At 49.6% G+C, this 27464-nt stretch overlaps 1 protein-coding gene, 2 long non-coding RNA genes and 2 other non-coding genes across 7 annotated transcripts in view; all 5 read left to right on the top strand.

Moving 5' to 3' along the window:
* The first annotated feature begins 301 nt into the window (after window positions 1-301).
* LOC126956823 (uncharacterized) lies at window positions 302-10131 on the top strand. Of its 3 annotated transcripts, none has more exons than XR_007726481.1 (3): window positions 302-538; window positions 1004-1788; window positions 9499-10131. It is a non-coding gene; the product is annotated as an uncharacterized LOC126956823 (long non-coding RNA). The 3 variants fall into 3 exon arrangements; XR_007726480.1 differs by having other exon boundaries at window positions 302-617; XR_007726482.1 differs by having other exon boundaries at window positions 302-621.
* LOC126944122 (U1 spliceosomal RNA) lies at window positions 1845-2008 on the top strand. The gene has a single exon (XR_007721956.1). It is a non-coding gene; the product is annotated as a U1 spliceosomal RNA (small nuclear RNA).
* A 1452-nt stretch (window positions 10132-11583) lies between the features above and the next one.
* LOC126956910 (uncharacterized) lies at window positions 11584-13132 on the top strand. Its single transcript, XR_007726537.1, has 2 exons — window positions 11584-11657; window positions 12127-13132. It is a non-coding gene; the product is annotated as an uncharacterized LOC126956910 (long non-coding RNA).
* LOC126944115 (U1 spliceosomal RNA) lies at window positions 12968-13131 on the top strand. Its single transcript, XR_007721955.1, has one exon. It is a non-coding gene; the product is annotated as a U1 spliceosomal RNA (small nuclear RNA).
* A 6953-nt stretch (window positions 13133-20085) lies between the features above and the next one.
* CROCC (ciliary rootlet coiled-coil, rootletin) overlaps window positions 20086-27464 on the top strand; it is a 57966-nt gene continuing 50587 nt past the window's right edge. The window contains exons 1-2 of the mRNA XM_050789749.1: window positions 20086-25474; window positions 26065-26200. Of these exons, the coding sequence (XP_050645706.1) occupies window positions 25415-25474; window positions 26065-26200 (196 nt within the window). The 5' untranslated portion in view covers window positions 20086-25414. The remainder of the gene's footprint in view (window positions 25475-26064; window positions 26201-27464) is intronic.

Below are 27464 nucleotides of genomic sequence, written 5' to 3'. Positions count from 1 at the left end.
GTGCCAGTTCTTTCCACAAAGGCTGGTCAGATACCCAGAAAGTATTTCTCCACTACTGCCTGGACAATGTGTCTCCCTGTCAATCTCCAGGGAATGGGGCCTGGATCAAGTATTTAGCATTCAGCAGTTACTACATGTCACATAATCCCTCATTTTTAATATTTTGCCATGCCTTCCAGTGGCCTAACTGGTCACCATGCCACAGAATCTTTACTTTATGATCTCCAAGGAGAACTCTCCACTCCATGTTTTGTGATTTGAGCAATGGAATAGAATCTGATACTGGTGGGATCCAGGAGGTCCCCAGACACTGGGGGAATCTCGACCCCAGCTGTGTTGTCCAGGCTCTTGACACCACCTCAAGAATTAAGTGAAGGATGAGTCAGCAAATAGTGAAAGAAGAGATTTATTGCAAAGCAAAAAGTACGCACTCAAGAAAGGGGAATTTGGGTATACCGGAGAGAGAACAATAGGTTGTGGGGTTTCATCTTGATGGGTTTCTTCAACCAAGGAGTGGAATATTCATGAAAATTCCCGGGTAAAAGTGGAAATTTCTCGGAACTGTGGTGCGATCCATTTTTACATCAAATAATGATCTCAGAACCGTCATGGCACTGGTAGGTGCGTTATTTAGTATGTTAATGAGCATATAATGAGGGCCTAGGTAAAACCTACGTCTAATCCAGCCCTACATTGGGTCCAGTCTTAGCCAGCTTGGTCCACACCCTGGTTTTTCAGCGTCTTATCAGCCCATAGTCTCAAGTCATGTAAATCTACTGCCTAAAATTTGTTATCCTGTGACCACCCTATATTATTCCTGTCTCAAATCTACTTCTAAATATTCAAATGGTCTTTGACTTGGCCATTCCAACTTTGCTTACTTCACAGTGTTTGCTGCGTAATATGTAAGAAAAGATGATCCAGGCATTTGTTAAACATCTCAAATAAGATGTATCCCGGGTAGTTGTGTCAAATTTGGATTATTTTGGTTTTGTCTTTGCAGAATATAAAAAACTAACACAAGGTAAGGGCTAAGGTCTGGAGATGGCTGCCCAAGAGATGACAAAGTCCAACACCACGCTTGAGAGTGTCCAACCATCTCTTCTGGGGCAGCACAGTTTTCTACAATCCTGAATTTGGAAAACAAGCAACAAGATTCATGAAACTGGACAACTGTCTTTATAACATTACCAGTGATAAAACCAGTAAGGAAGGCTGGTTTGCAGTCATCCGACCTGCCTCTTTACTTTCATAAATACGGTTTCTCTCTGATAGTAAACGGCTTCCAATTTCAAGCGGAATGCTACATCACAAGGATAAGGATGTGAAGAGAACCGGTTTCTTTTGTAATCCTAAACGTTCCGCACAGGAGTTTTTGCGAATTAAAAGCCACTATTTGAAGAAGGGTGCCCAGGATCCATCTGGCCGCGGAAAGGTTGCTCCGCAACACAGGCTACGGACCTGCTTCTTTGGGAGAGAACAGATGCCGGGGCGGGAGGGAAAAAGGGAGAGGCAGACGTCACTTCCCCCTGGCCGCTCCTGCAGCGGATTGGGCGGCTGAGTGGCAGAAAGGCAGACGGGGACTGGGCAGGGCACTGTCGCTGACATCACGGATAAGGCGACTTCTATGTAGATGAGGCAGCGCAAGGGCTGCTTCTTCGCCACCTGCTGCTTCGGCACGAAGGAGTTTCCATGCCGTGGAGCGGGTTCAGGACCGTTGGTAGGACTTGAGAAGCCCAGCTGTGTGTCAGGGCTAGAAGGGCTCGGGAGTGCGCGTGGCAAGTGACCGTGAGTGTAAAGGGTGAGGCGTATGAGGCTGTGGCGGGGCAGAGGGGTAGGAACTCATACTTACCTGGCAGGGGAGATACCATGATCACGAAGGTGGTTTTCCCAGGGCGAGGCTTATCCATTGCACTCCGGATGTGCTGACCCCTGCGATTTCCCCAAATGTGGGAAACTCGACTGCATAATTTGTGGTAGTGGGGGACTGCGTTCGCGCTTTCCCCTGAGTTTTTGTGTTTAAAGAATAGACTGCACAGTCAGGGTTATTTCTTTCGTCTGTTGGTATGTAGTTTGGGGTAGCTTTCCAAGTGTAGTTTTAACAGTGGATGACTTGGAAATAGGAAATAACATGTCGCTTCTTTACCAAAAGTGATATGAGCGTCAGCGGTTGTAACACAAGCTAACTTGAGTGAGGGCCGCACAGCTCTTTCCTTTCTAAGGACCAGCTCTTTGCAGAGATTGGTCCAAAGTCTCCAGTCTCTTGGGTTCTCATTCTCTGTGTTTTTCTAACCCCCAGTCACTTTTTACACAGCCTCTGTTTCTAACGGCAGCTCCCACACGCGTTTGTAGGATTTCTGTGCTATCGGGGAATGTGTTCTCACCTCCTAGAGCCAGGTAGAAACTACGTAGACGGGGGCTGTTCTTTGGGAAGAAAGCAAGGCCTTTGGGGCTCTACTGTCCCCGTTGGGTTGTAGACATAACACGCTTACTTTGCGTAGGGAAACGGCTCTGCCGGTGCCCAGCTGCCCTAGCCCATATTCATCCAGGCCCGCAGGTCAGAACCTGTCTTGGCCGAAATGCGCTGCGATCCTCCCTGAAGTATAAGGCGGGAAGTTTTATGTGGAGCCGGGTCCAGTTTCCTACTAGCTCCTGCCGTTTACCTATCTTGTCTTTCTTCAGACTTTGTTTAAGCGACAGCTTCTTGTTTGAGGTCTCGCTTACACATCCTACATCCATTGCCAGGCAACTTTCTAGATAGCACCCCGACCCATCCTTCCCACCTCCAAGCAGCCCTTTCCTATTTCTGGTGCCAGTGTCCTCCCGTGTCCCTCTTTCTTCAGGCCCTCGCTTATCACCTTCATGGGCAGAAACTATTTAGCCCTCTCTCAACCTGCGGTGTACACCTGACACGGGTCAGTACCCTGGCAAATTCCTTAATACCCCTTCTCAAATTGCACTGTAAATGCATCTCTTTTTAACTCCCAGAAGTATCTGATTGGTTTTGTCCCTGCACTACATGAATTCCACTACAGAAGAAAACCCCAGGGCTAGCGATGGTGGTTCTGAGCATTGTGCTGGCTTCTCCCAGGGTATGTTTTCTGACCTCACCTACTTCTGATCAACTGAGGTCAGGAGTTCGAGATCAACCTGACCAACATGGTGAAACTCCGTCTCTACTAAAAATGCATTAAAAAAAAAAAAAAGAATAGCCGGGCGTGATGGTCTGTGTCTGTAATCCCAACTACTCAGGAGGCTGAGGCAGGAGAATCCCTTGAACCCGGGAGGCGGAGGTTGCAGTGAGCTGAGATCACGTCATTGCACCCCAGTCTGGGTGACAGAGCAAGACTCTATCTAAAAAAAAAAAAAGGAAAAAGAATTAGTCCATCTGAGACACATTATTGGAGACAGTACAATCCTGCATCCAACAGGCACTTGGTGCAGATCTGAACCCACTGAGCTATTGGCTCTTGTTCCCCATGTTCTATTAAGTATCATGAGCAGAAATTGAGCTCTTTGGCTTTTACCCACTAAGTACGACTATAGGACAGGACTCTGTCTCACACACACACATTATTGCATCATTATTTTTTTGCCATCAGTATGGGTTTTTGGTTTTGAGGTTATGAAATGAATTTCTGGGTACAGTCTCTGTTGGGTCGCGTTGACCCTTGTCCCTGTTGACCATGACAGCTAATCTGGTCTGTGAGTCTTTTTTATTGCCCCTTTATTGTCCTGAGAATAATGGTATTTCCTGATACTTGAGACTGCAGCAATGATAAGTTGTTCAGATCTTGTCTTTCCAATGTTTGGTAAAAATATTATGGGTCCAATAGTTGTCAATACCTGCAAGAGTGGCATCTCTATTACAAGTGTGATGTTACTATTCAATGTCCCCCCTCCCACCCAACTTCGTTCCATAGGAGCTCTTGGCTTGAACAAATTTACTATATCTAAAAGACATCTTAGTACAGGAAGGAAACTAAATCTGTAGCATGTAAGGAGCAGTTTTCTTTGATTGGTGTATTCAGGTTTCTAACCAGCTGAAAAATTCAAATACATGTCCTTTAAGGATTAAGTTTAAATCACACTACAGAAAGGAGAGAAAAGATTTATATGATCACATACAAGCAATGGAATCAGCACTTTTCACAACTATACAAATCAAATTTAATAATCTCCAGAACATTAAGGAAGTTCAGTCCTTAATGAAAATGAATGAAAAGAAATTATTCACCCACTGTTACATGCCCTAGAAAGAGAATGTTCTGCCCAACTCGAAAGGGTATCACAATATTACTCAGATTTTCAGCAATGAAGGCCCTCCAAGGAGCTAATGATGTTCATATTTTTTCAGTTTATTTCCTTCAGTGATAAACATTGTTGATAGATACCATTGCCTCTCTTTTCACCTGAAGTGATGTTACTTAGCACAATTGGTTTCTTGAGAATGCCCCCTAGTTTGGTGGAAGGAATTTTCCTGCTTTGTAAATATAGGATATTTTCTCATGAAACAAATTGCCATACTCTTTCAGTGAAGTGAATAGACAGATTAGGTCTCTAAAATGTTAAAGGAGTCACTGCCCCAATTATCTTAGGAACAATAATAATCACTTATATAAAATTAAAATAAGAAAATTAAGCCAGGTATGGTGGCTCATATCTGCAATCCCAGCACTTTAGGAGGCTGAGGAGGGAGGATCAATTGAGGTTAGGAGTTGGAGACCAGCCTGGGCAACAGAGTGAAACCCCTGTCTCTACAAATTTTTAAGTATTAGCTAAATTTTTTAAGTTGGCAGGGCATGATGATGCATGACTCTAATCTCAGCTACTAGGGAGACTGAGGCAGGCTGCAGGGAACTATGCTTGTGCCACTGCCCTCCAGCCTGAGTGACAGAGTGAGACTCCCGGCTCAAGCCGGGCATGGCGGCTCATGCCTGTAATCCCTTTCTGAGAGGCTGAGGGGGGCGGATCACGAGGTCGGGAGTTCGAGACCAGCCTGGCCTATATGGTGAAACCCTGTCTCTACTAAAAATACAAAATTAGCTGGGTATGGTGGCACATGCCTGTAATCTCAGCTACTCGGGAGGCTGAGGCAGGAGAATTGCTTGAACCCGGGACTCGGAGGTTGCAGTGAGCCAAGTTGTGCCACTGCACTCCAGCCTGGGCGACAGAGCGAGACTCCGTCTCAAAAAAAAAAGAAAGAAAAAGAAAAAGAAAGACAATTAAGAATTTGTTGAAAATTGTTTTAGTAGAATGCTAGGTTGCATGTCTTTTTTTTTTTTTTTTTTTTTTTTTTTTTGAGACGGAGTCTCGCTCTGTCGCCCAGGCTGGAGTGCAGTGGCCGGATCTCGGCTCACTGCAAGCTCCGCCTCCCGGGTTCACGCCATTCTCCTGCCTCAGCCTCCCGAGTAGCTGGGACTACAGGCGCCCACAACCGCGCCCGGCTAATTTTTTGTATTTTTAGTAGAGACGGGGTTTCACCGTGGTCTCGATCTCCTGACCTTGTGATCCACCCGCCTCGGCCTCCCAAAGTGCTGGGATTACAGGCGTGAGCCACCGCGCCTGGCCTAGGCTGCATGTCTTGCATCTGTACTCCCAGCAAGTCAACAGGCTGAGGCGGAAGGATTGCTTTAGGCCAGCAGTTGGAGACCAGCCTCGGCAACAGGGCAACACGTCGTCTCTAAAAAAATACAAGTGAAGCTGAGCCAGGAGGATTTCCTGAGCCCAGAAGTTCCAATTTGGTCAGCTATGATTGCCCTGCTTCACTCTAGCCTGGATAACAGAGCAAGACCCTGTGCCTTATTTTTTATTTTATATATTTTTTTACTACTTATGCTTATTTATTTATTTGTTTTTGAGACAGCGTCTTGCTCTGTAGCCCAGGCTAGAGTGCAGTGGTGCGATCTGAGCTCACTGCAAGCTCTGCCTCCCAGGTTGAAGCCATTGCCTGCCTCAGCCTCCAGAGTAGCTGGGATTAAAGGCACACGCCACCACACCCAGCTAATTTTTATATTTTTAGTAGAGATGGGGTTTCATCATGTTAGCCAGGCTGGTCTCAAACTCCTAACCTCCACTGATGCACCTGTCTCAGCCTCCCAAAGTGCTGAGATTACAGGTGTGAGCCACCTCGTCCAGCCTACTTATGCTTGAAATGGAAGGTTTCATTAGGGAAACATTTTCTTGTTGAATTTCTAACATGAAAAAATAATAGAGTTAGCTGTAGATTAAATTAATGGTCTCGATAGTTTGTTACAACAAATGAAATGAAGTTGATAGCAAAGAGGAATTTTTTGATTCTTTTGAACAATTTAGATAATGTAAATATTTAATATATAAAGATATGAAAAAGTTCGTTATGTTATTATTTATTTATTTATTTATTTATTTATATTTTGAGATGGAGTCTCACTCTGTTGCCTAGGCTGGAGTGCAGTGGTGCAATCTCGGCTCACTGCAACCTCTGCCTGCCGGGTTCCAGCGATTCTCCTGCCTCAGCCTCCTAAGAAGCTGGGATTACAGGCACACACCACCACGCCTGGCTAATTTTTGTATTTTTAGTAGACATGCGGTTTCACCTTGTTGGTCAGACTGGTCTCGAACTCCTGACCTCGTGATCCTCCTGCTACAGCTTCCCAAAGTGCTGGGACTACAGGTGTGAGCCACCGCACCTGGCCCATTACATTATTTTGTAAAAAGTCAGTGTGACTCTTTTGACAAATTAGAATGGTTTAACAATCTTGGTTAGGCTGGGTGTGGTGGCACATGCCTGTAATCCCAGCACTTTGGGAGCCCAAGGTCAGGAGTTCGAGACCAGCCTGGTCAACATGGTGAAACCCTGTCCTTACTAAAACTACAAAAATTAGCCGAGCATGGTGGCAAACTCCTGTAATCCCAGCTACTTAGAAGGCTGAGGCAGGAGAATCGCTTGAACCGGGAGGCAGAGGTTGCAGTGAGGAAGATCGTGCCACTGCACTCCAGCCTGGGGGGTGACAGAGTAAGACTCTGTCTCAAAAAAAAAAAAAAAAGTACAAAAAACCACAGGAAAAGGGGAGCCTACCATTGTGCATACCGCTTCACCAAAACGTGAATTAAGAATATTACAAAGGACTTCCCTGATCTAAATGTAAATACATTTCACTCTTCTGTTTCTAAAGCGGGCTCCAAGATCCTCCAGGCTTTGGCAGAAAATTTGACTTAACTGTTGAAACCTTTGAGCCCAAATATTCTGACCTTATCAATTAATTCCCATGCTGGTGAAGAAGGCAAGGCCACTAACTGGTTGCAAAAGGCAAATTGGAAGGATTTTCAAAGAGACTGAAGCAGGACTGGGCGCAGTGGCTCACGCCTGTAATCCCAGCACTTTAGGGAGGCTGAGGAGGGCGGATCACGAGGTCAAGAGATCGAGACCATCCTGGCGAGCACCGTGAAACCCCGTCTCTACTAAAACTACAAAAAATTAGCCGGGCGTGGTGACGGCCGCCTATAGTTCCATACTCGGGAGGCTCAGGCAGGAGAATGGCGTGAACCCGGCAGGCGGAGCTTGCAGTGAGCTGAGATCGCGCTACTGTACTCCAGCCTGGGCGAGGAGCGAGACTCCATCTCAAAAAAAAAAAAAAAAAAAAAAAAAAAAAAACAGAGACTGAAGCAGAACATGAAATGTTCACATTTTAGCCAAATATCTCCATGTTGCCATTCCCCAGGTCCTTCCTAAAAATGCAAATTGGAGGATAATTCAGCAATGTACTAAAAAGCCAGACAAATCTGTCTTTGCTTACTTAAAATGGTTTGAGAGCCAGGCATGGTAGCTCATGCCTGTAATCCCAGCACTTTGGGAGGCCGAGTCGAGTGGAACACTTGAGGTCATGAGTTCGAGACCAGCCTGCCAACATGGTGAAACCCTGTCTGGACTAAAAATACAAAAATTAGCCAGGTGGCTACTCAGGAGGCTGAAGCAAAAGAATCACTTGAACCTGGGAGGCGGAGGTTGCAGTTAGCTGAGATCCTGCCATTGTAATACAGCCTGGGTGACAGAGGGAGACTCTGTCTCAAAAAGAACAAAAGAAAGAAGAAAAAATTAGCAGAGTAGTAGAAATATAACGTACATGAGAATGATAATCATGAAGACAATCTGTATTCTAGAATAGTAAGGGAACCTATTCCATTAGGGAGCCGACTGAAAACATCAAATCCCAGTTCACACCCCAGGGTATGATGTCACGTGCCTGTAGTCCCAGATACTCGGGAGGATTAGTAAGGAGGTTTGCTTGAATTCATGAGGTCAAGGCAGAAGTAAATCCTGATCATGCCACTGCAGTCCAGCCTGGGTGACAATGAGACCTTGTCTCAAAAACAAACAAACAAATGAAAAAATCCACAAAACCAAACAACAACAAATTATCCCCTCACTCTGAAATGACAGTGGCAAACATCACTTTGCTATTAGAAAATTAAAACACCCCTTCTTGCTAAAACACTCCCTCTTGCTATCAACCTGCCCTCTCGCTCTAACATGTCTGACCCATGGTTTAAAATGCCCAAAAGCTGATGTACTCAAATTGTAGTACACTTACCTGTTCTGCAACAGCATTTATTTTAGTCTGTAGGAGATCACCATCCATGGCCCTATAAATGTCTAACAGCATGGAATGATGAAGGGACAGAGTCCTTTAGGATATGTATGTATATAGCTCTGAAAAACCCAACATTGGGCGACTTCCCTCAAACTTTTCACTAGGCATGACCACTGTGCTATTTTAGATAGAGATTCTGTGGGGCAAAACCTGAGAATTATCTGCCTGGCTATCAAGAAGATAGCTCCTTGCATTTTTGGGGAGTGAACACCTTTGCTTCAAGGGAGTGTTTCCTCCCAGGATTACAAATCTTTCTGTAACTTCAGGAAACATTGCTGATGAAAACCAGGCATGGTGGCTCTGGCCTGTAATCCCAGTGACTCAGAGGTTGAGGCAAGAGGATCACTTAAGTCCAGGAGTTCGAGGCTGCAGTGAGCTATGATGGTGCCACTGCTCTCCAGTCTGGGCCACAGGGCCAGACACTGTCTGTGAAAGAAAAAGAAAGAAATACATTGCTGATGAAACTGCGGCCTCTTATGCAGCTCAATAAAAAGCTATTTATTCACTGGCTAAGGTTGTACTAGACAATCACATGACTTTAGATGATATATTTAGCTGAGCAGGGAGATGTATGTGTGGTGGCAAATACCTTTTGTTGCATATATATAAATATTCCCCATGCAGTAGAACCTTCTCTATAAAAAGTCCGTTCAGTTGGTTGTAGGGCCTAGGGCTTATTTTTATTTCTCAATCCTGAGAAGGTAAGGCTGGATTAATGAAGATTCTCTGCAGGTGTAAATTTCCCCTACAAAAGACAGTTTTGCAGAGTTAATTCTGTTTGCTGGCTCTCTGACAGCCATCTTAAAATATGCCAAAGAAATACATTCTGGGGTAAAATATTTTGATTTCCTTCATCTATCTACAGCTTCACCATGCTGACAGCCTCCAGTCCAAGCGTACCTGAAGCCTTTCTTTTTAAAAAGCTTTCCCACCCTCCTGACTGCCTTCAAGTCTCTGCCAAAACACAAGTCACAGTGACTGACTCCCTGCTATAGCAAGCTCAGAATAAATTGTCTTTGCTTTTTTCCATTTGGTTGGTCTTTGTTTATTTGCAGAAGCTTCCGTGTAGAGTTGACAAGGACTCCATCTTTCACCACACCTTAGTAGTTTCCTCTGAGCCCTTTTCTCTGTTAGTTCTTGGCCTGCCAAGTCCAGTTTTAGAAAAGAATACTGTTGAGTCTAGTTTAGCAGGAGTCCTCCCAACCACTTTTGATAGCTAATCAAGTTCCTCTTAGTAATTTTCCATCCACTGACTTTCTTATCTTACCAGTTGGCTATAATCTTCAACTCCTCCTGCTGTATTTCAGGTTGAGCTCAGTTCTTTGGTGGTCTATCTTGCCTATTGTAGCACATACAATAAAATCTGTCTCATGTTTTTAACAAGTGTCCAGTGTAGTCCCTCAAAAACTACCTTTGCAAAATTATGACAGTAAGAGAAAGCTGACATGGCTGGCCCCATCTTGGTTCTAGCCTCACAGGCTAGCTGGCTTTGCTTACTCCTGTGCAATTTCTCCCAAGCTGTCTTTGGGAAAAATTGAGTTTATAGTTTAAATCAGCAGTCCCCAACCCCCAGGGCCACAGGACAAGTACTGGTCCATGGCCTGTTAGGAACCCAGCCGAACAGCAGGAGGTGAGCTGCAGGCCTTCAAGCATTACCACCTGAGCTCCGCCTCTTGTCAGATCTGCATCAGCATTAGATGCTCATCGGAGCTCGGACCCTATTGGGAACTGCACATGTGAGGGATCCAGATTGCACACTCCTTATGAGACTGTGACTAATGCCTGATGACCTAAGGTGGGACAGTTTCATCCGGAAACCATCCACCACCCCCTTCCATGAAAAAACTGTCTTCTGTGAAACCAGTCCCTGGTGCCAAAAAGGTTGGGGACAGTCAAAAAGGTTGGTGTAAATGATAACCTTCCCCAAAACTAAATTACCTCTGTAAAACTCATGAAAGGCCACCAAGTTAGAAGGATGAAAGAGGCGTGAATTCTACTAAGATGTATGCCTCGTTAAATAATTACCAGCCATTATTCCAGAGGTCGCAAGATTTGCAGCTTCCCCAATTACTGCTGTGAAGAACATCACTATTGTAGAACCTAAGATTGGCCTCTTGAGTTGTCTTTTCAGGCTTTTGCATTTCTGACTACTGGATGGCACCATTTGGCCCGAAAATCAACCAGTCCCTTAGCCCCCACCCAGAAGCTGACTGAATGCAGGAGGGCCATTTTCCACATTCCTGTGATTTCATCCCCAACAATCAGCACCGCCCAAGCCCTAGCCCCCTCCCCACCAAACTATCTGAAACACCCATTGCCTCCAGGCTTTCAGTGAGATTGATTTGGGTAACAACTCTCTCTCCCACATGTCGTGGCTGGCCTGTGTCAATGAAACTCTTTACTGCAATGCCATGGTCTCCATGAATTGATTTTGTGTGTACATTAGGCAGGAAGAACCCATCAGGCAGTTACATCTGCAGGATGGTGCCAGTTCTTTCCACAAAGGCTGGTCAGATACCCAGAAAGTATTTCTCCACTACTGCCTGGACAATGTGTCTCCCTGTCAATCTCCAGGGAATGGGGCCTGGATCAAGTATTTAGTATTCAGCAGTTACTACACTGTCACCTAATCCCTCATTTTCAATATTCTGCCATGCCTTCCAGTGACCTAACTGGCCACCATGCCACAGAATCTTTACTTTATGATCTCCAAGGAGAACTCTCCACTCCATGTTTTGTGATTTGAGCAATGGAATAGAATCTGATACTGGTGGGCTGTGGGAGATCCCCAGAAACTGAGGGGGATCTCGACCCCAGCTGTGGTGTCCATGCTCTTGACACCACCTCAAGAATGAAGTGAAGGATGAGTCAGCAAATAGTGAAAGAAGAGATTTATTGCAAAGCAAAAAGTACACACTCAAGAAAGGGGAATTTGGGTATAACGGAGAGGGAACAATAGGTTGTGGGGTTTCATCTTGATGGGTTTCTTTAACCAAGGAGTGGAATATTCATGAAAATTCCCGGGTAAAGGTGGAGATTTCTTGGAAATCTGGTGCGATCCATTTTTACATCAAATAATGGTCTCAGAGCCGTCATGGCACTGGTGGATGTGTGATTTAGTATGTTAATGAGCATATAATGACGGTCTAGGTAAAACTTCCGTCCAATCCAGCACCACATTGGGTCCAGTCAGTCTCAGCCAGCTTGGTCCACACCCTGGTTTTCCAGCCTTTTATGAGCCCACAGCCTCAAGTCATCCAAATCTACTGCCTAGAATTTGTTATCCTGTGACCACCCTGTATTACTCCTGTTTGAAATCTACTTGTAAATATTCAAATAGTCTTTGACTTGGCCATTCCAACTTTGCTTACTTCACAGTGTTTGCTGCGTAATATGTAAGAAAAGGTGATCCAGGCATTTGTTAAACATCTCAAATAAGATGTATCCCGGGTAGTTGTGTCAAATTTGGATTATTTTGGTTTTGTCTTTGCAGAATATAAAAAACTAACACAAGGTAAGGGCTAAGGTCTGGAGATGGCTGCGCAAGAGATGACAAAGTCCAACACCACGCTTGAGAGTGTCCAACCATCTCTTCTGGGGCAGCACAGTTTTCTACAATCCTGAATTTGGAAAACAAGCAACAAGATTCATGAAACTGGACAACTGTCTTTATAACATTACCAGTGATAAAACCAGTAAGGAAGGCTGGTTTGCAGTCATCCGACCTGCCTCTTTACTTTCATAAATACGGTTTCTCTCTGATAGTAAACGGCTTCCAATTTCAAGCGGAATGCTACATCACAAGGATAAGGATGTGAAGAGAACCGGTTTCTTTTGTAATCCTAAACGTTCCGCACAGGAGTTTTTGCGAATTAAAAGCCACTATTTGAAGAAGGGTGCCCAGGATCCATCTGGCCGCGGAAAGGTTGCTCCGCAACACAGGCTACGGACCTGCTTCTTTGGGAGAGAACAGATGCCGGGGCGGGAGGGAAAAAGGGAGAGGCAGACGTCACTTCCCCCTGGCCGCTCCTGCAGCGGATTGGGCGGCTGAGTGGCAGAAAGGCAGACGGGGACTGGGCAGGGCACTGTCGCTGACATCACGGATAAGGCGACTTCTATGTAGATGAGGCAGCGCAAGGGCTGCTTCTTCGCCACCTGCTGCTTCGGCACGAAGGAGTTTCCATGCCGTGGAGCGGGTTCAGGACCGTTGGTAGGACTTGAGAAGCCCAGCTGTGTGTCAGGGCTAGAAGGGCTCGGGAGTGCGCGTGGCAAGTGACCGTGAGTGAAAAGGGTGAGGCGTATGAGGCTGTGGCGGGGCAGAGGGGTAGGAACTCATACTTACCTGGCAGGGGAGATACCATGATCACGAAGGTGGTTTTCCCAGGGCGAGGCTTATCCATTGCACTCCGGATGTGCTGACCCCTGCGATTTCCCCAAATGTGGGAAACTCGACTGCATAATTTGTGGTAGTGGGGGACTGCGTTCGCGCTTTCCCCTGAGTTTTTGTGTTTAAAGAATAGACTATACAGTCAGGGTTATTTTCTTTGTCTGTTGGTTTGTAGTTTGGCGTAGCTTTCCAAGTGTAGTTTTAACAGTGGATGATGAGCGTCAGCGGTTGTAACACAAGCTAACTTGAGTGAGGGCCGCACAGCTCTTTCCTTTCTAAGGACCAGCTCTTTGCAGAGATTGGTCCAAAGTCTCCAGTCTTTTGGGTTCTCATTCTCTGTGTTTTTCTAACCCCCAGTCACTTTTTACACAGCCTCTGTTTCTAACGGCAGCTCCCACACGCGTTTGTAGGATTTCTGTGCTATCGGGGAATGTGTTCTCACCTCCTAGAGCCAGGTAGAAACTACGTAGACGGGGGCTGTTCTTTGGGAAGAAAGCAAGGCCTTTGGGGCTCTTCCTGTCCCCGTTGGGTTGTAGACATAACACGCTTACTTTGCGTAGGGAAACGGCTCTGCCGGTGCCCAGCTGCCCTAGCGCATAATCATCCAGGCACGCAGGTCAGAACCGCAGTCTCACCTGTCTTGGCCGAAATGCGCTGCGATCCTCCCTGAAGTATAAGGCGGGAAGTTTTATGTGGAGCCGGGTCCAGTTTCCTACTAGCTCCTGCCGTTTACCTATCTTGTCTTTCTTCAGAGCTTACACATCCTACATCCATTGCCAGGCAACTTTCTAGATAGCACCCCGACCCGAAGCGCAGCTTTTAGCCTATTTCTGGTGGGTCCAGTGTGGTTTTGTCCCTCCTGGTGTAACCTGACACGGGTCAGTACCCTGGCAAATTCCTTAATACCCCTTCTCAAATTGCACTGTAAATGCATGCCCTGACCTCACCTACTTCTGATCAACTGAGGTCAGGAGTTCGAGATCAACCTGACCAACATGGTGAAACTCTGTCTCTACTAAAAATTCATTTAAAAAAAAAAAAAAAAAAAAAAAAAGAATAGCCGGGCGTGATGGTCTGTGTCTGTAATCCCATCTACTCAGGAGGCTGAGGCAGAATCCCTTGAACCCGGGAGGCGGAGGTTGCAGTGAGCGCAGGTCAGAACCGCGAGACCATCTGAAACACCTGTGGCAGCGCCTGTAGTCCCAGCTACTCGGGAGGCTGAGGCCGGAGAATGGCGTGAACCCGGGAGGTGGAGCTTCCGGTCACTGCACTCCAGGCCGAAAAAAAAAAAAAAAAAAAAAGAAAAAAGAATTAGTCCATCTGAGACACATTGCGCTGCGATGCCTGAACCCATTGAGCTATTGGCCTTGTTCCCTGAAGTATAAGGCGGGAAGTTTTATGTGGAGCCGGGTCCAGTTTCCTACTAGCTCCTGCCGTTTACCTATCTTGTCTTTCTTCAGACTTTATTTAAGCGACAGCTTCTTGTTTGAGGTCTCGCTTACACATCCTACATCCATTGCCAGGCAACTTTCTAGATAGCACCCCGACCCATCCTTCCCACCTCCAAGCAGCCCTTTCCTATTTCTGGTGCCAGTGTCCTCCCGTGTCCCTCTTTCTTCAGGCCCTCGCTTATCACCTTCATGGGAATTCTTTAAGGATTAATTTAAAACCACACAACAGAAAGGAGAGAAAAGATTTATATGATCACATACAAGCAATGAATTCAGCACTTTTCACAACTAATACAAATCCATATTTAATAATCATCTCCAGAAAACAATTAAGGAAGTTCAGTCCCTTAATGAAAATGAATGGAAAGAGAATTATTCACCACTTCCTGCCCGACAGAAACTATTTAGCCCTCTCTCAACCTGCGGTGTACACCTGACACGGGTCAGTACCCTGGCAAATTCCTTAATACCCCTTCTCAAATTGCACTGTAAATGCATCTCTTTTTAACTCCCAGAAGTATCTGAGTGGTTTTGTCCCTGCACTACATGAATTCCACTACAGAAGAAAACCCCAGGGCTAGCGATGGTGGTTCTGAGCATTGTGCCGGCCTCTCCCAGGGTATGTTTTCTGACCTCACCTACTTCTGATCAACTGAGGTCAGGAGTTCGAGATCAACCTGACCAACATGGTGAAACTCTGTCTCTACTAAAAATTCATTTAAAAAAAAAAAAAAAAAAAAAAAATGGGAATAGCCGGGCGTGATGGTCTGTGTCTGTAATCCCAACTACTCAGGAGGCTGAGGCAGGAGAATCCCTTGAACCCGGGAGGCGGAGGTTGCAGTGAGCTGAGATTGAGTCATTGCACCCCAGTCTGGGTGACAGAGCAAGACTCTGTCTAATGTAAATAATATATGAAGATATGAAAAAGCTCATTACGTTATTATTATTTATTTTATTTTATTTTAAAAAAAAAAAAAGCGAAAATCCACCACCACGCCCGCTGAGTTTTGTAGTTTTAGTAGACACGGGGTTTCACCATGTTGGTCAGGCTGGTCTAAAACTCCTGACCTCGTGATCTGCACGCTACGGCTTCCCAAAGGCCGGGCGCGGTGGCTCAAGCCTGTAATCCCGCCTGTAATCCCAGCACTTTGGGAGGCCGAGATGGGCGGATCACGAGGTCAGGAGATCGAGACCATCCTGGCTAACACAGTGAAACCCCGTCTCTACTAAAAAAAGTAAACAAAAAACTAGCCGGGCGAGGTGGGTCAGGAGATCGAGACCATCCTGGGGCGCCTGTAGTCCCAGCTACTCGGGAGGCTGAGGCAGGAGAATGGCGTAAACCCGGGAGGCGGAGCTTGCAGTGAGCCGAGATCCGGCCACTGCACTCCAGCCTGGGCAACAGAGCAAGACTCTGTCTCAAAAAAAAAAAAAAAAAAAAAAAAAAAGAAAGACTCTGCAAGTTAGCCTTCAGATGCCCAGCAAATCCAGTTAACCAGAGCACTGTCCTCTACACCTCCCGGTGAATGTGGTTCTGCTGATGGCGGGCAGAGTCCTCCCCAGCCTAGCCGCTGGATTTGGCAGGCACTTGGCCTTAGCAACCTCAGGGTGGTAACTCCAATCAGTTACTTGTTTCCCTGTTACCTGAGTTGCGGATTTAGAACCCTCTGCAGTGAGCAGGTGAGCACCTGGCATGATTCTTTTCTGGTGGGTGGTCCTGGGGGTCACTGGGCCAGTCACCACCTGGTGACAGGACAGGGTGACCGGTGGGTGGCAGCCCTGGGGATTCAAAGGACCGTAGCCCGGTCAGGCTGAGCTGAGCAGAGCCAAGGAGTCAGCACAGCAGGGAACCTAAGCTCCTCACAGACAGGGGAGCTGGAGGCCCCGCCAAGGAGGTAAGTATGTGCCTCCCTGCAGCAGGGTCCTGGTCCAGGCCACAGCCTTGCTTGCACTGGGCTGGGTTTCAGAGCCCAAAGGACACACTGGCAGCCTTTAGTGCAGTTTTTCAGATGTTACAAACAGATTCCTCTTTGACAAAGATGAAAGTTCCACTGCTTCCCTCCTTACCACGCAGGAAACCTGGAACCCAACCATCAGCCGCGGGCCTGCTGGCCGTTCTTTCTGGGTACTGTGTTTGGAAAAAACACAAAATCATTAAATTAAATATGCCTTTTCAAACCAAACACATCCCTCTTTTAGCCCTGGAGATTCAGAGCTGCCTCTCCTTTTGAAAATGAATGATCTTGGCCGGGTGCGCTGGCTCATGCCTGTAATCCCAGTACTTTGAGAAGCCGAGGTGGCTGGATCGCGAGGACAAGAGTTCGAGACCAGCCTGGCCAATATGGTGAAACACTCTACTAAAAATACAAAAACTAGCCGGGCATGGCGGCGGGCGCCTGTAGTCCCAACTACTCAGGAGGCTGAGGCAGGAGAATTTCTCGAACCCCGAAGGCAGAGGTTGCAGTGAGCCGAGATCACACCACTGCACTCCAGCCTGGGCAATAAGAGCGAGACTCCCTCAAAAAAAAAAAAAAAAAAAAAAAAAAAGAAGAATTTCATCCAATGCCTTCAATAACAGAAGGAGGTCGAAGTCCAGTGAGGGGGTGGAACGAACATACAGTGGAAAGGACACGAGACAAGCGCTTGCAGGTTGAGTCTTGCGAACAAACTGAGGCCAGAGTGCCTTCCTCAGGGCTGTACCTCAGTTAGCAAAACAAAGGCATTATCTCCGACGGGTCAAATCACCGAACAAACTGAGGCCACAGTCCCTTCCTCAGGGCTGAACCTCAGTTAGCAAAACAAAGGCATTCTCTCCGACGGGTCAAATCACCGAACAAACTGAGGCCAGAGTGCCTTCCTCAGGGCTGTACCTCAGTTAGCAAAACAAAGGCATTCTCTCCGACGGGTCAAATCACCGAAGCCTCGGGATCGTCGCTGGGGGCTGTGACGGGGCTAGCATGAAATGTCCCCTCCGTCTGGCTGGGCGAAGGGTCAGTGCTCAGGAGTTTCAGGCCTTTAAGGCCGGGCGAGACTGCAGGGGGACTCTGCAGCCGGGTGGGGGTTTCGATCCCGCACTGTGCTTGCAACTGCGAGGCCTTGGGGGTCGTGCTTCGTTCGCCTGAAATCCTCGTTCGTGCGTGCAGGAGGCGCCTGGCTTGCCCGGCGGTGCGAAGCAGCAAGCCGGAGGGCGCAGTAGGCGTGTCCGCCCAGGCCGGCCTCTGTAAGCCCCGCGGCGCGCGGCTCCAGGCTCCCGGCTCCCGGCCCCGCCCCCGCCTCCGCCCCACTCCCGCGCGGAGCAGGCTCCGCCCCCAGTTCCCCCTGCCCGGTCCGGCCCGCTTGGCCTCGGCTGCAGCGGCTGCGGCGAAGGCGCGCGAAGGTAGGAGGCCGGGGGCGCGCGCGTGCGCGGGGGCGGGACGGACGCGCTCCCGGCGGAGGAGGCCGCGCGCCTGGGGACGGGCTGGAGCCACGTCCCGGATTTGGGGGCGCTGTGGGCGCCTCATCCGCCGCTGCTCGGCACCGGAGGCCAAGTGAGCGTTCCCGACGGGCTCCGCGGATGCCCCGCTGCGTCCTGCCGCCCATCCTGCCCGGATTGTCGCGGGCCGGAGGCACGACAGGAGGCCGGGGCCTGCTCGGGCGCAGCGGCCTGCAGGGCGCAGCCGTCCCTCCGCCGGCCGGGGTCCCCTCGCTCCGCGGGCGGCCGTGGGAGGCCCTCGCGACGGCCACTGCCCCCCGCAGATGCCCTCTGCAGCTCCTGCTTGCGGTCCCCGCTCTGTACTGCCCTCCTAGTGTGGGACGCGGTTTCGTCTTCATTGCAGCCCTGTCGAGTCGGAAGCATCTCCGTTGTGCGGATGCAGAAACTGAGGCCTAGAGCGCGCAGTTGGGCTGGCCACCAAGGCAGGGCCGCCGGATGCTGTGCGGGGATGGGGTCCTGCAGCCCTTGCGCCTCTCAGCATGCGGCGTCAGGCCCCTGGGCCCGGCAGCGTCTCTGGAGTGGGCATTTTGAACGAGCGCCCTCCTGATTTTCACACAAACCTAAGCTTGACGACCATGCTGGGGCGGATGTCTGCCCCTCTGGTGACCAGCTCACAGCTCCCTCGGGAAGACGATTGAATGGGGAATGGGGACCCTGGGGAGGGGGCCTTCATGGTTCCATCTGTCTGTTTACGCCAGAAAACAGAGATTTCTGTTTTCTTTAGCTGGGCTCACAGCAGGTGCTTAATAAACAGATCTTGTGGCGGAGCAGAGGCCAGCGGGATTCAGGCAAGACTCCAGGACTCAACCCCTGGATCTGGGAGGCTCCCCACCCACGCACATTTGCCTGACTTAACCCTCCCCTCCCCAGTCTTTCTCTCAGCCCTTGGAGGGGAGGCCCCCTTTCCACCCAGGTGGCCCCTGTGGGGGTCACTGCCTGGTTTTCACCCTGAACTTCTGGGATGCGGCAGATGCAGGATGTGTTCGCTGGTGTCCTTCCGTGATCCCCGTCTGTGGCTGACACCATCTTTGGCCCAACATGACCGCAGCCAGAGCCAACGGGAATCATTTCTTTTTCCATTTAACATCCTATATTATTACTTGGCTCTTCGCATTCATTAATTCATTCAGCAGCTCCTCGTGGAGCTTTGGCCTTAGCCCATGCACTGTGGAAGTGGCAGTGAACTAAGCCAACCTGGCACTTTGGGAGGCTGAGGTGGGAGGACTGCTTGAGCCCAAAAGTTGGAGACTAGCCTGGGCAACATCTCATCTCTACAACAAGTAAAAAACTAGCCAGGCATGGTGGCACGCACCTGTGGTCCCAGCTACTCAGGAGGCTGAGGTGGGAGGATCCCTTAAGTGCAGGAGGTCAAGGCAGCAGTGAGCCATGATTTTGCCACTGCACTCCAGCCTGGACAACAAAGCAAGACCCTGTCTCAAAGGAATAAAAAAAGGAGACAGACAACATGTTGGAGAAAACGGAACAGCCACTGGAGGGACGTCTTTAGCTGGGAGTCAGGGATACCTCCCTCAGAAGGTGATATTTTTGAGCTAAAATCTGGCTGACAAGCAGCAGTGAGTTGTGCAGAGGAAGGGGGAAGAGCGTCCCAGGGAGAGAAAATGGCAGTGCAAAGGCCCAGAGGTGGGAGCATGCGTGGTGTTTGAGGAATCAAGAAGGCCATGAGCAGCCGGGTGTGGTGGCTCACGCCTGTAATCCCAGCGCTTTGGGAGGCCAAGATGGGTGGGTCACTTGAGATCAGGAGTTTAAGGCCAGTCTGGCCCATATGGTGAAACCTCATCTCTACTAAAAATACAAAAATTAGCTGGGCGCGGTGGCTCACATCTGTAATCCCAGCACTTTGGGAGGCCGAGGCGGGCGGATCACAAGGTCAGGAGATCAAGACCATCCTGGAGAACACGGTGAAACCCCGTTTTTACTAAAAATACAAAAAATTAGCCAGTCGTGGTGGCAGGTGCCTATAGTCCCAGCTACTCGGGAGGCTGAGAAGGAGAATGGTGTGAACCCCGGAGGCAGAGGTTGCAGTGGGCCAAGATCGTGCCACTGCACTCCAGCCTGGGCAACAAAGCCAGACTTTGTCTCCAAAAAAAAAAAAAAAAAAAAATACAAAAATTAGCTGGGCGTGGTGGTGCTTGCCTGTAATCCCAGCTACTCAGGAGGCTGAGGTAGGAGAATTGCTTGAACCCAGGAGGCGGAGGTTGCAGTAAGCCGTGATCGTGCACCACTGCACTCCAGCCTGGGTAACAGAGCAAGACTCTGCCTCAAAAAATAAAATAAAATAAGGCCATGAGTGAGGGGGAGAGAGGAGATGAGGTGGGAGAAGTGGGATGGAGTCAGATCTGGTGGGCCCTGTGAGCCATGGAAGGACTTTGAACTTCATTTTAGGTGCGGTAAGAGCTAGTAGAGGGCTTTGGGCAGGGGAGGGGTATGACCTCTACTGTGTGAAATTGAGTGGGGTGAGGGGATGAGCATCGAAGCAGAGAGACCCTTGGGGAGCCATCTGAGCAGTCCAGGCAGTGGCTTATGTAATACACATCGGAGTCCTGGGGTGGTGCCAGGCACACAGCAGGTGCTGCAGGATGGCAGTCATTGCTGTTACTGTTTTTGTTTATCTGAGGCAGTGTCTTGCTCTTTCACCCAGGCTAGAGTGCAGTGACACAACCGCAGCTCGTTGCAGCCTCAACCTTCCAGGCTCAAGCAATCCTCCTGCCTCAGCCTCTCAAGGAACTGGGACTACAGGAGGTATATGCCACCATGCCAAGCCAGTTTTTTTTGTATTTTTTGGTAGAGATGGAGTCTCACTATGTTGCCAGGGCTGGTCTCAAACTCCTGGGCTCAAGCAGTCCTCCTACCTCAGCCTCCCAAAGTGTTGGGATCACCCAGCTTGCTGTTATTATTTAAGACTCTGGACTGGGCGTGATGGCTCATGCCTGTAATCCCAGCACTTTGAGAGGCCGACGCAGGTAGATCACTTGAGGTCAGGAGTTTGAGACCAACCTGGCAAACATGGTGAAATCCTGTCTCTACTAAAAATTAAAAAATTAACTGGGTGTGGTGGCGCATACCTGTAATCCCAGCTACTCAGGAGGCTGAGGCAGGAGAATTGCTTGAGCCCAGGAGGCAGAGGTTGCAGTGAGCCGAGATCGTGCCACTGCACTCCAGACTGGGTGACAGAGCGAGACTCCATCTCCAAAACAAAGCAAAACAAAATAAACAAAAAAAAACAAAAACACTTTGGAATCAGGCACACCTAGGTCGCGGCTGTGACTTGAGCTCTTTGTGGCTGGGTGCACTGGAGCCAATTATGTAACTTTGCTGAGACTTCATGCTGTCATCTGTAAAGTGAGTAGAGTGGTGCCGGGAATGTTAAAGCAGGTAAGGGACAGATGTAACATTTTGCGCACAGGGACTGGCTCATGGTTGGTTCAATATTTTTGTCATAATTTCCAGTCAGCAGCAGGAGGATAAAGAAGGGGTAAGCGGATAAGAGGTACTGCTATGTTTGAAATGAGTAATCTCTGAGGAGCTTTTTGGCTAGTTCCTGCCGCTAACCCTGGCAAAAGGCAGGTTTGGAGGGTGGTGGTGGGGAGGGAAGGGTACAAAGGGTGTCTCTTCTGTATTTGGTCACCAAATAATGGTTCAGCATCTAGAACAAGGCACAGGGTTCTAGCTTCGGTACTAGAAAGAGCCAATAATACTCATGATAGTAATGATAACAGTAATAATAACCAACACTTACCGGCTATTTAACTGCTGGTAGTAATTAAGGTAACACTAGCTAATGTGATAGTGAAACCCTGAATCCTCAGAGGCTTAGCACAATGGAAGTTTATTTCTCATTCATGAAAAGTCCTGCTGGGTGTTTCGCCGGTGGCTTTCTATGTGGTGACCCAGAGACCCATATCCCTTCTGTCTTGTGGTTCCAGCATCCCCTAGGACCTTGGAATTATTTCCTTCTAGCTGATGGAGCAGGAAGGAGAGAAATAATTTTATGGGCCAAGCCTAACGTGGCACGCTTTCTTTCTGTCTGAATTCTGTGGACCAGAAGTTGACCACGTGGCCGTATCTGACTGGAAAGGAGTCTGGGAAATGGCTTTCAGCCATATTCCTAAGAGAATCGGAAATGCTTTGTGGTGAGCACATTGCAGCTTCTGCCACACCATATCCAGGCATATAGCTTAGCACGGGATATTTTATTTGATGCTCATGCTAGAGACAGGCACCATTATTATCCCATTTTGCAGATGAGGAAACTGAGGCTCAGGGAAGTGAAGACTCTGGCGCAGGGTCTGTGAGCCAAGATTGGAGTCCAGGTGGCCAGATGCTGAAGCTGTTGGCATCCAGATTTCTAAGGGGAATTCAGTCTTTTTTTTTTTTTTTTTTTTTTTTGGAGAATTGGGTGGAAGTAGTGGACACATACAACATACACAGGGTTCAGATGTGACTTCCTGGGACCCACAGAACCCAGCAGGACTCTGCAGGAGAACTTTGGGGATGGAGCCAAGGGTGGGTGTCACCTGGTGCCAGGGGCTGATATCCTGTCCCCTTCCCCCAACCCTTAGGGCCGTGGTCAGGAGAAGGCACAGAACAATTCAGTTCAGTCCCCCAAGGACATCTGGGGCCCCCTCTGCTGAGCTGGGTGTGCAGGGCTGGACATGCTGGCCCAGGGGTATTTGTATTTGTGGCTTCCCCCTGCTTTGATAGGCAGGTGTGCAGCCTGTAGTGGGGATTTTTGGAGGCTGCCTAGAGGTAGAAGAGTGGGCATCCCTGTGGTTTGTAGTGGCAGCTCTCTGCTGCTGGCCGGTTTAGTTTAGTTTTTTTTTGACACAGTCTCGCTCTGTCACCCAGGCTAGAGTGCAGTGGTGCAATCTCAGCTCACTGCAACCTCTGCCTCCTGGTTTCAAGTGATTCTTGTGCCTCAGCCTCCCGAGTAGCTGGTACTGCAGGCACCCACCACCACGCCCAGCTAATTTCTGTATTTTTAGTAGAGACGGGGTTTCACCACGTTGGCCAGGCTGGTCTAGAATTCCTGATCTCAAGCGATCTACCTGCCTCGGCCTCCCAAAGTGTTGGGATTACAGGTGTGAGCCACTGCACCCGGACAGTGGCTGGTTTAGTTTTGCCCAAATCTGGCTTGCTTGCCATTGCAACTTGGCAACATTTATCTTTTCTGCCCTGTCTCTTGGTTTTCCATCTGCAGGACAGGTCCCTTAGTTGGGCATGAGCGGTCTAGCCTGGACTGATGAGCATTTGTACAGCACCGTGGCATTCTGGGTCTGACCTCGATACAGTAGTAGAGCCTCAAAGTGCAAATGCTTCGGCCTTGCCCTTCAGTCACTTATTGGGAGGCTGCTGGTCACAGTGGAATGAGCTGTGGGCTCACCACTTCCCTGAAGCATGTCACCTTGAGTAGGTGAGAGCCCAATCTCTCTGAGCCTCAGTTTTCTCATCTGGAAATGGGTCAAAGTAAGGATTTAATGAGATAATGTGAATATGCCCCCTTTAGGGCACAGCATGGAGCAGAGGGCACCCAGAGGCCGAGGGCTGAGGCATAGCAGTGAAGCAGGACGAGCCACAGGCAAAACTCCTCAGACACCAGGTTAAAGAAGGAAGGAGCTTTGTTCAGCTGGGAACTTCAGCAGACTTGTGTCTTAAAAGCGGAGCTCCTCGAATGAGCAATTCCTGTCCTTTTTCAGGGCTTACAACTCTAAGGACAGGAGCCCAGACACATGATGCTAATGACGAAAGGAACAGTGGCCACCATTGGCTAATAGCTCACCACCTGCCAGGTGTGGCAGGTGCTATCAGTCTCATTTTTTTGTTGTTTTTGGTAGGACAGAGTCTTGCTATGTTGCCCAGGCTGGTCTCAAACTCCTGGACTCAAGTGATTCTCCCATCTTGGCCTCCCAAAGTGCTGGGATTACAGACCTGAACTACCACGCTTGGTCTAGTCTCATTTTATTTTATTTTATTTTATTTTATTGTATTTTATTTTATTTTATTTTATGTTTTTGAGACAGAGTCTTGCCCTGTCACCCTGGCTGGAGTGCTGTGGTGCAATCTTGGCTCACTGCCACCTCCTCCTCCCGGGTTCAAGTGATTCCCCTGCCTCAGCCTCCTGACTAGCTGGGATTACATGCACATGCCACCATGCCCCAGCTAATTTTTAAATTTTTATTTATTTATTTATTTTCTTGAGATAGAGTCTTACTCTGTTGCCAGGCTGGAGTGCAGTGGCACGATCTCAGCTCACTGCAACTTCTGCCTCCCAGGTTCAAGCGATTCTCCTGACTCAGCCTCCCAAGTAGCTGGAATTACAGGCATGTGGCACCACGCCCAGCTAATTTTTTGTATTTTTGGTAGAGATGGGGTTGCACCATATTGGTCAGGCTGGTCTCAAACTCCTGACCTCAGCTGATCTGTCTGCCTTGGCCTCCCAAAATGCTGAGATTACAGGCGTGAGCGCCCGCGCTCGACCGGGACTGTGCCTTTTGGATTTTCAAATGAATGAAATGAGTATTTCTTGAGTGTTGACCCTGTGACCCCCCGGCACCGTGTCATGTGCTGGTTATGCACACACGATATTTTCTTTCATCCCCAGACAGCTTCATGAGGTGAGTGCCAATATTATCACATCTTACATAAGAGGACACTGAGGCTCAGAGAGGCAAAGTCACTGTTGCTGGTGCACCCAGCAAGTGGGGGCTGGTGTGGGTGTGGAGGGGCCAGAAGCTTCTCAATAAGTGCCCGCAGGGCAAGGCTGGGGCATTTGTAGGTCGAGGCTGTGCTACTGTGTCTAGGTCAGACCTAGGAATGCTGCAGGTGTTGCATAAATGCTCATCAGTCCAGGCTGGACCGCTCATGCCCAGCTAAGTGCCTAGCCTGCTCTGGGTGACCTCACAGCCTGCATTCTTTGCCCTACACCTGTTGTGGGAAAGCGTGCTCCCAGCATGCTGTAAATCCTTGCATTCTTAGCTAACCATGTGACCCCAGTTCTGGGCCAGCAAAGATGGTCCTGAAGACTTAGGACTCTGGCCTTTCCTGTCTCATGGCTACTGACCCCATCCCCTGGCTTAGAGGGCTCTAGGACCCAGCAACCTGTGGAGGGTGGAAAGTGTGTGAGGTCCTGACCTCCAGGTACCTCCCCTCCTTTTCAACCCCCATTCCCTCTTCTCTCTCCTCCCTTCCTTTCTCTCCCTTCTTCTCCCCTCTCTTTATCCTTCCTCTTCCTTCGGCTCCCCGCCTCTGCTTCCCTCCTCTCCTGTCCTTTCCCATCCCCTCTCCCCTCAGCCCCCATCCCGCTCCTCCCACCCCGGTGGTCACATGGGGGCGCCGCCGGATTTAAGCTTAATCTGCCTGGTGCTCAGCACAGCAGCCTGGCTGTGGCGCGTGCTGACTGAGCTAGTCTTGGGGTCCTGGGAAAGGGGGCTGGAGGAGTGCTCACAGCCTCCCCCCCATGACCTTGGGGCTGGCGGGGGCACAGGAGGTCGAGCTGACACTAGAGACGGTTATCCAGGTGGGTCCTGGGGGCTGTGCCCACCCTGTCTGGGGCGGGGTAGTGTGGACTTAGCAGGAGTGGTGAGAGGTGTGTGCGTCTTGGGGGTCAAGGGGTGGGAGGGGTGTGGTGCTGGTGGGGCATAAGGGGCCCCCGTTTGCAGTTCCTGGCAAGACGGGGGGCAGAGGTACACACAGGGTGCACCTGCTGTGGCTTCCTCATCCCAGTATCCCAGTGCCCTGCATTGGGAGAAGAGGGTCCCTACTTCCAGATTTTAGGATTCGGAGGACCTCTGGCATAGCCGGATCCTCATCCATCTAGGGTCGGAGCCGGATTGGAGCCTCCAACACTGGACTGCCTCAGTGGGGTTTGGGAGTTGCTCCTGGGGTTTGGTTCGCATCTCTGGCCCTGGGTGGCCTTCTTCCAGGGGCGGGGAGCGCACAAGAGGCTCCTCCCACGGGGATTTTTTGGATTCTAATTCCCAGGCTTCACTCCATCTTGCGGGGGCTCCTGGGGACCCGTATCTTGGGCGGTAGGACTTGGCTCTTCCCCCGAGGCCAGGGAGCCCCGGGTCCCAGGTCCCCCTGAAGACCCTCTCGCTTTTCCCACAGACACTGGAGAGCAGCGTCCTGTGCCAGGAGAAGGGCTTGGGCACGCGGGACCTGGCCCAGGACGCTCAGACCACCAGCCTGCCTGCCCGCATCAGGGAGATTGTCACCCGCAACCTCTCCCGGCCTGAGAGCCCAGGTGCCACCCCCATCCGCTCCCTTCCACAGACACCACCCACATTTTACCTCTTCGCATGTCCCTTTCCTGAGCAGTCACCATGATGATCATGACTGTAACTCGCTGTGGGGCAGGCACAACCTTATGATGGAAGAACCCATTTTACAGATGAGGAAACGGAGGCTCAGGGATGAATTTGCCCAGACTTATTCCGCATGTGGTGCAACTAGAAGGAAGGGCTGAGCATCCCCTCCGTGCTTGCCTGTAGCCTGCTGCAAAGATGTGAACCCCAAATCCCGTATTTCCACCCGGGGAAGGTGTGAGCTGGTTGAACCCAAGATGTAGGGAAAGGGCAGCTCAGCTCAGATCAGGGTTTTGCAGAAGTCTCAGTGGATGGCGCTGTCCATGCATTTCCCATGTGGGCAGGAAGGTGGATGGTCCCTGCTCCTCTCAGCGGGTGGCACACATGGTGGTGTTATGTGGCTTGAGGGTCTGGGAAGGGCACAGTCAGTTGCAGCTGGTGTGCTGGCAGCCCTCCGTGATGGCATTTGGGTGTTCTAACCATTGTCTCTGTTCAACTGACAAGCTACAGACGGGCCCCCTCCTTGGGAGCACCAGGGATGCTGGTGCCCTGGAGCCCCAGACAGAGAGAGACTCAGGGGGCCCTCACCCTGACACCTGGGGCGTATGTCCAGTTCTCCTGGGGTAGAAGGGGAACCCACAGGAGGTGGACAACCCCGCTTCTCCCGCTGGCCTTTCTTTCCCTCTTCTCTCTTTCTCCTCCTCCTCACAACCTGACCCACGCTATCCTGAGTCCTAGCCTTTGAAGTTCCTTGAAGCTCTTCCCTTGAGTGCGGCTTTGATGCTTTTCTGGGAGGATCTGGTTACTATTCTACCTTTTTTTTTTTTTTTGAGACAGAGTCTCGCTGCGTTACCCTGGCTGGAGTGCAGTGGTGCAATCTCGGCTCATTGCAACCTCCGCCTCCCGGGTTCAAGGGATTCCCCTGTCTCAGCCTCCCAATTAGCTGGGACTACAGGCATATACCACCATGCCCAACTAATTTTTGTATTTTCAGTAGAGACAGGACTTCGCCATGTTGGCCAGGCTAGTCTCAAACTCCTGACCTCAGGTGATCCTCCCATCTCGCCTCCCAAAGTGCTAGGATTACAGGCGTGAGTGCGCGCCCGCCCCACCGATTTTACAGATAAGTAAAACAGGCCCCAGAGAAGAATAGTAATTGGAAATGGAGGGAGGAAGAACTCAGGGGTCTCCTGGGTCCTAGAC

The sequence above is a fragment of the Macaca thibetana genome, chromosome 1, assembly GCF_024542745.1.
Source record: "Macaca thibetana thibetana isolate TM-01 chromosome 1, ASM2454274v1, whole genome shotgun sequence".
Classification (NCBI taxonomy): Eukaryota; Metazoa; Chordata; class Mammalia; order Primates; family Cercopithecidae; genus Macaca; species Macaca thibetana.
This window is presented reverse-complemented; position numbering and strand designations above follow the sequence as displayed.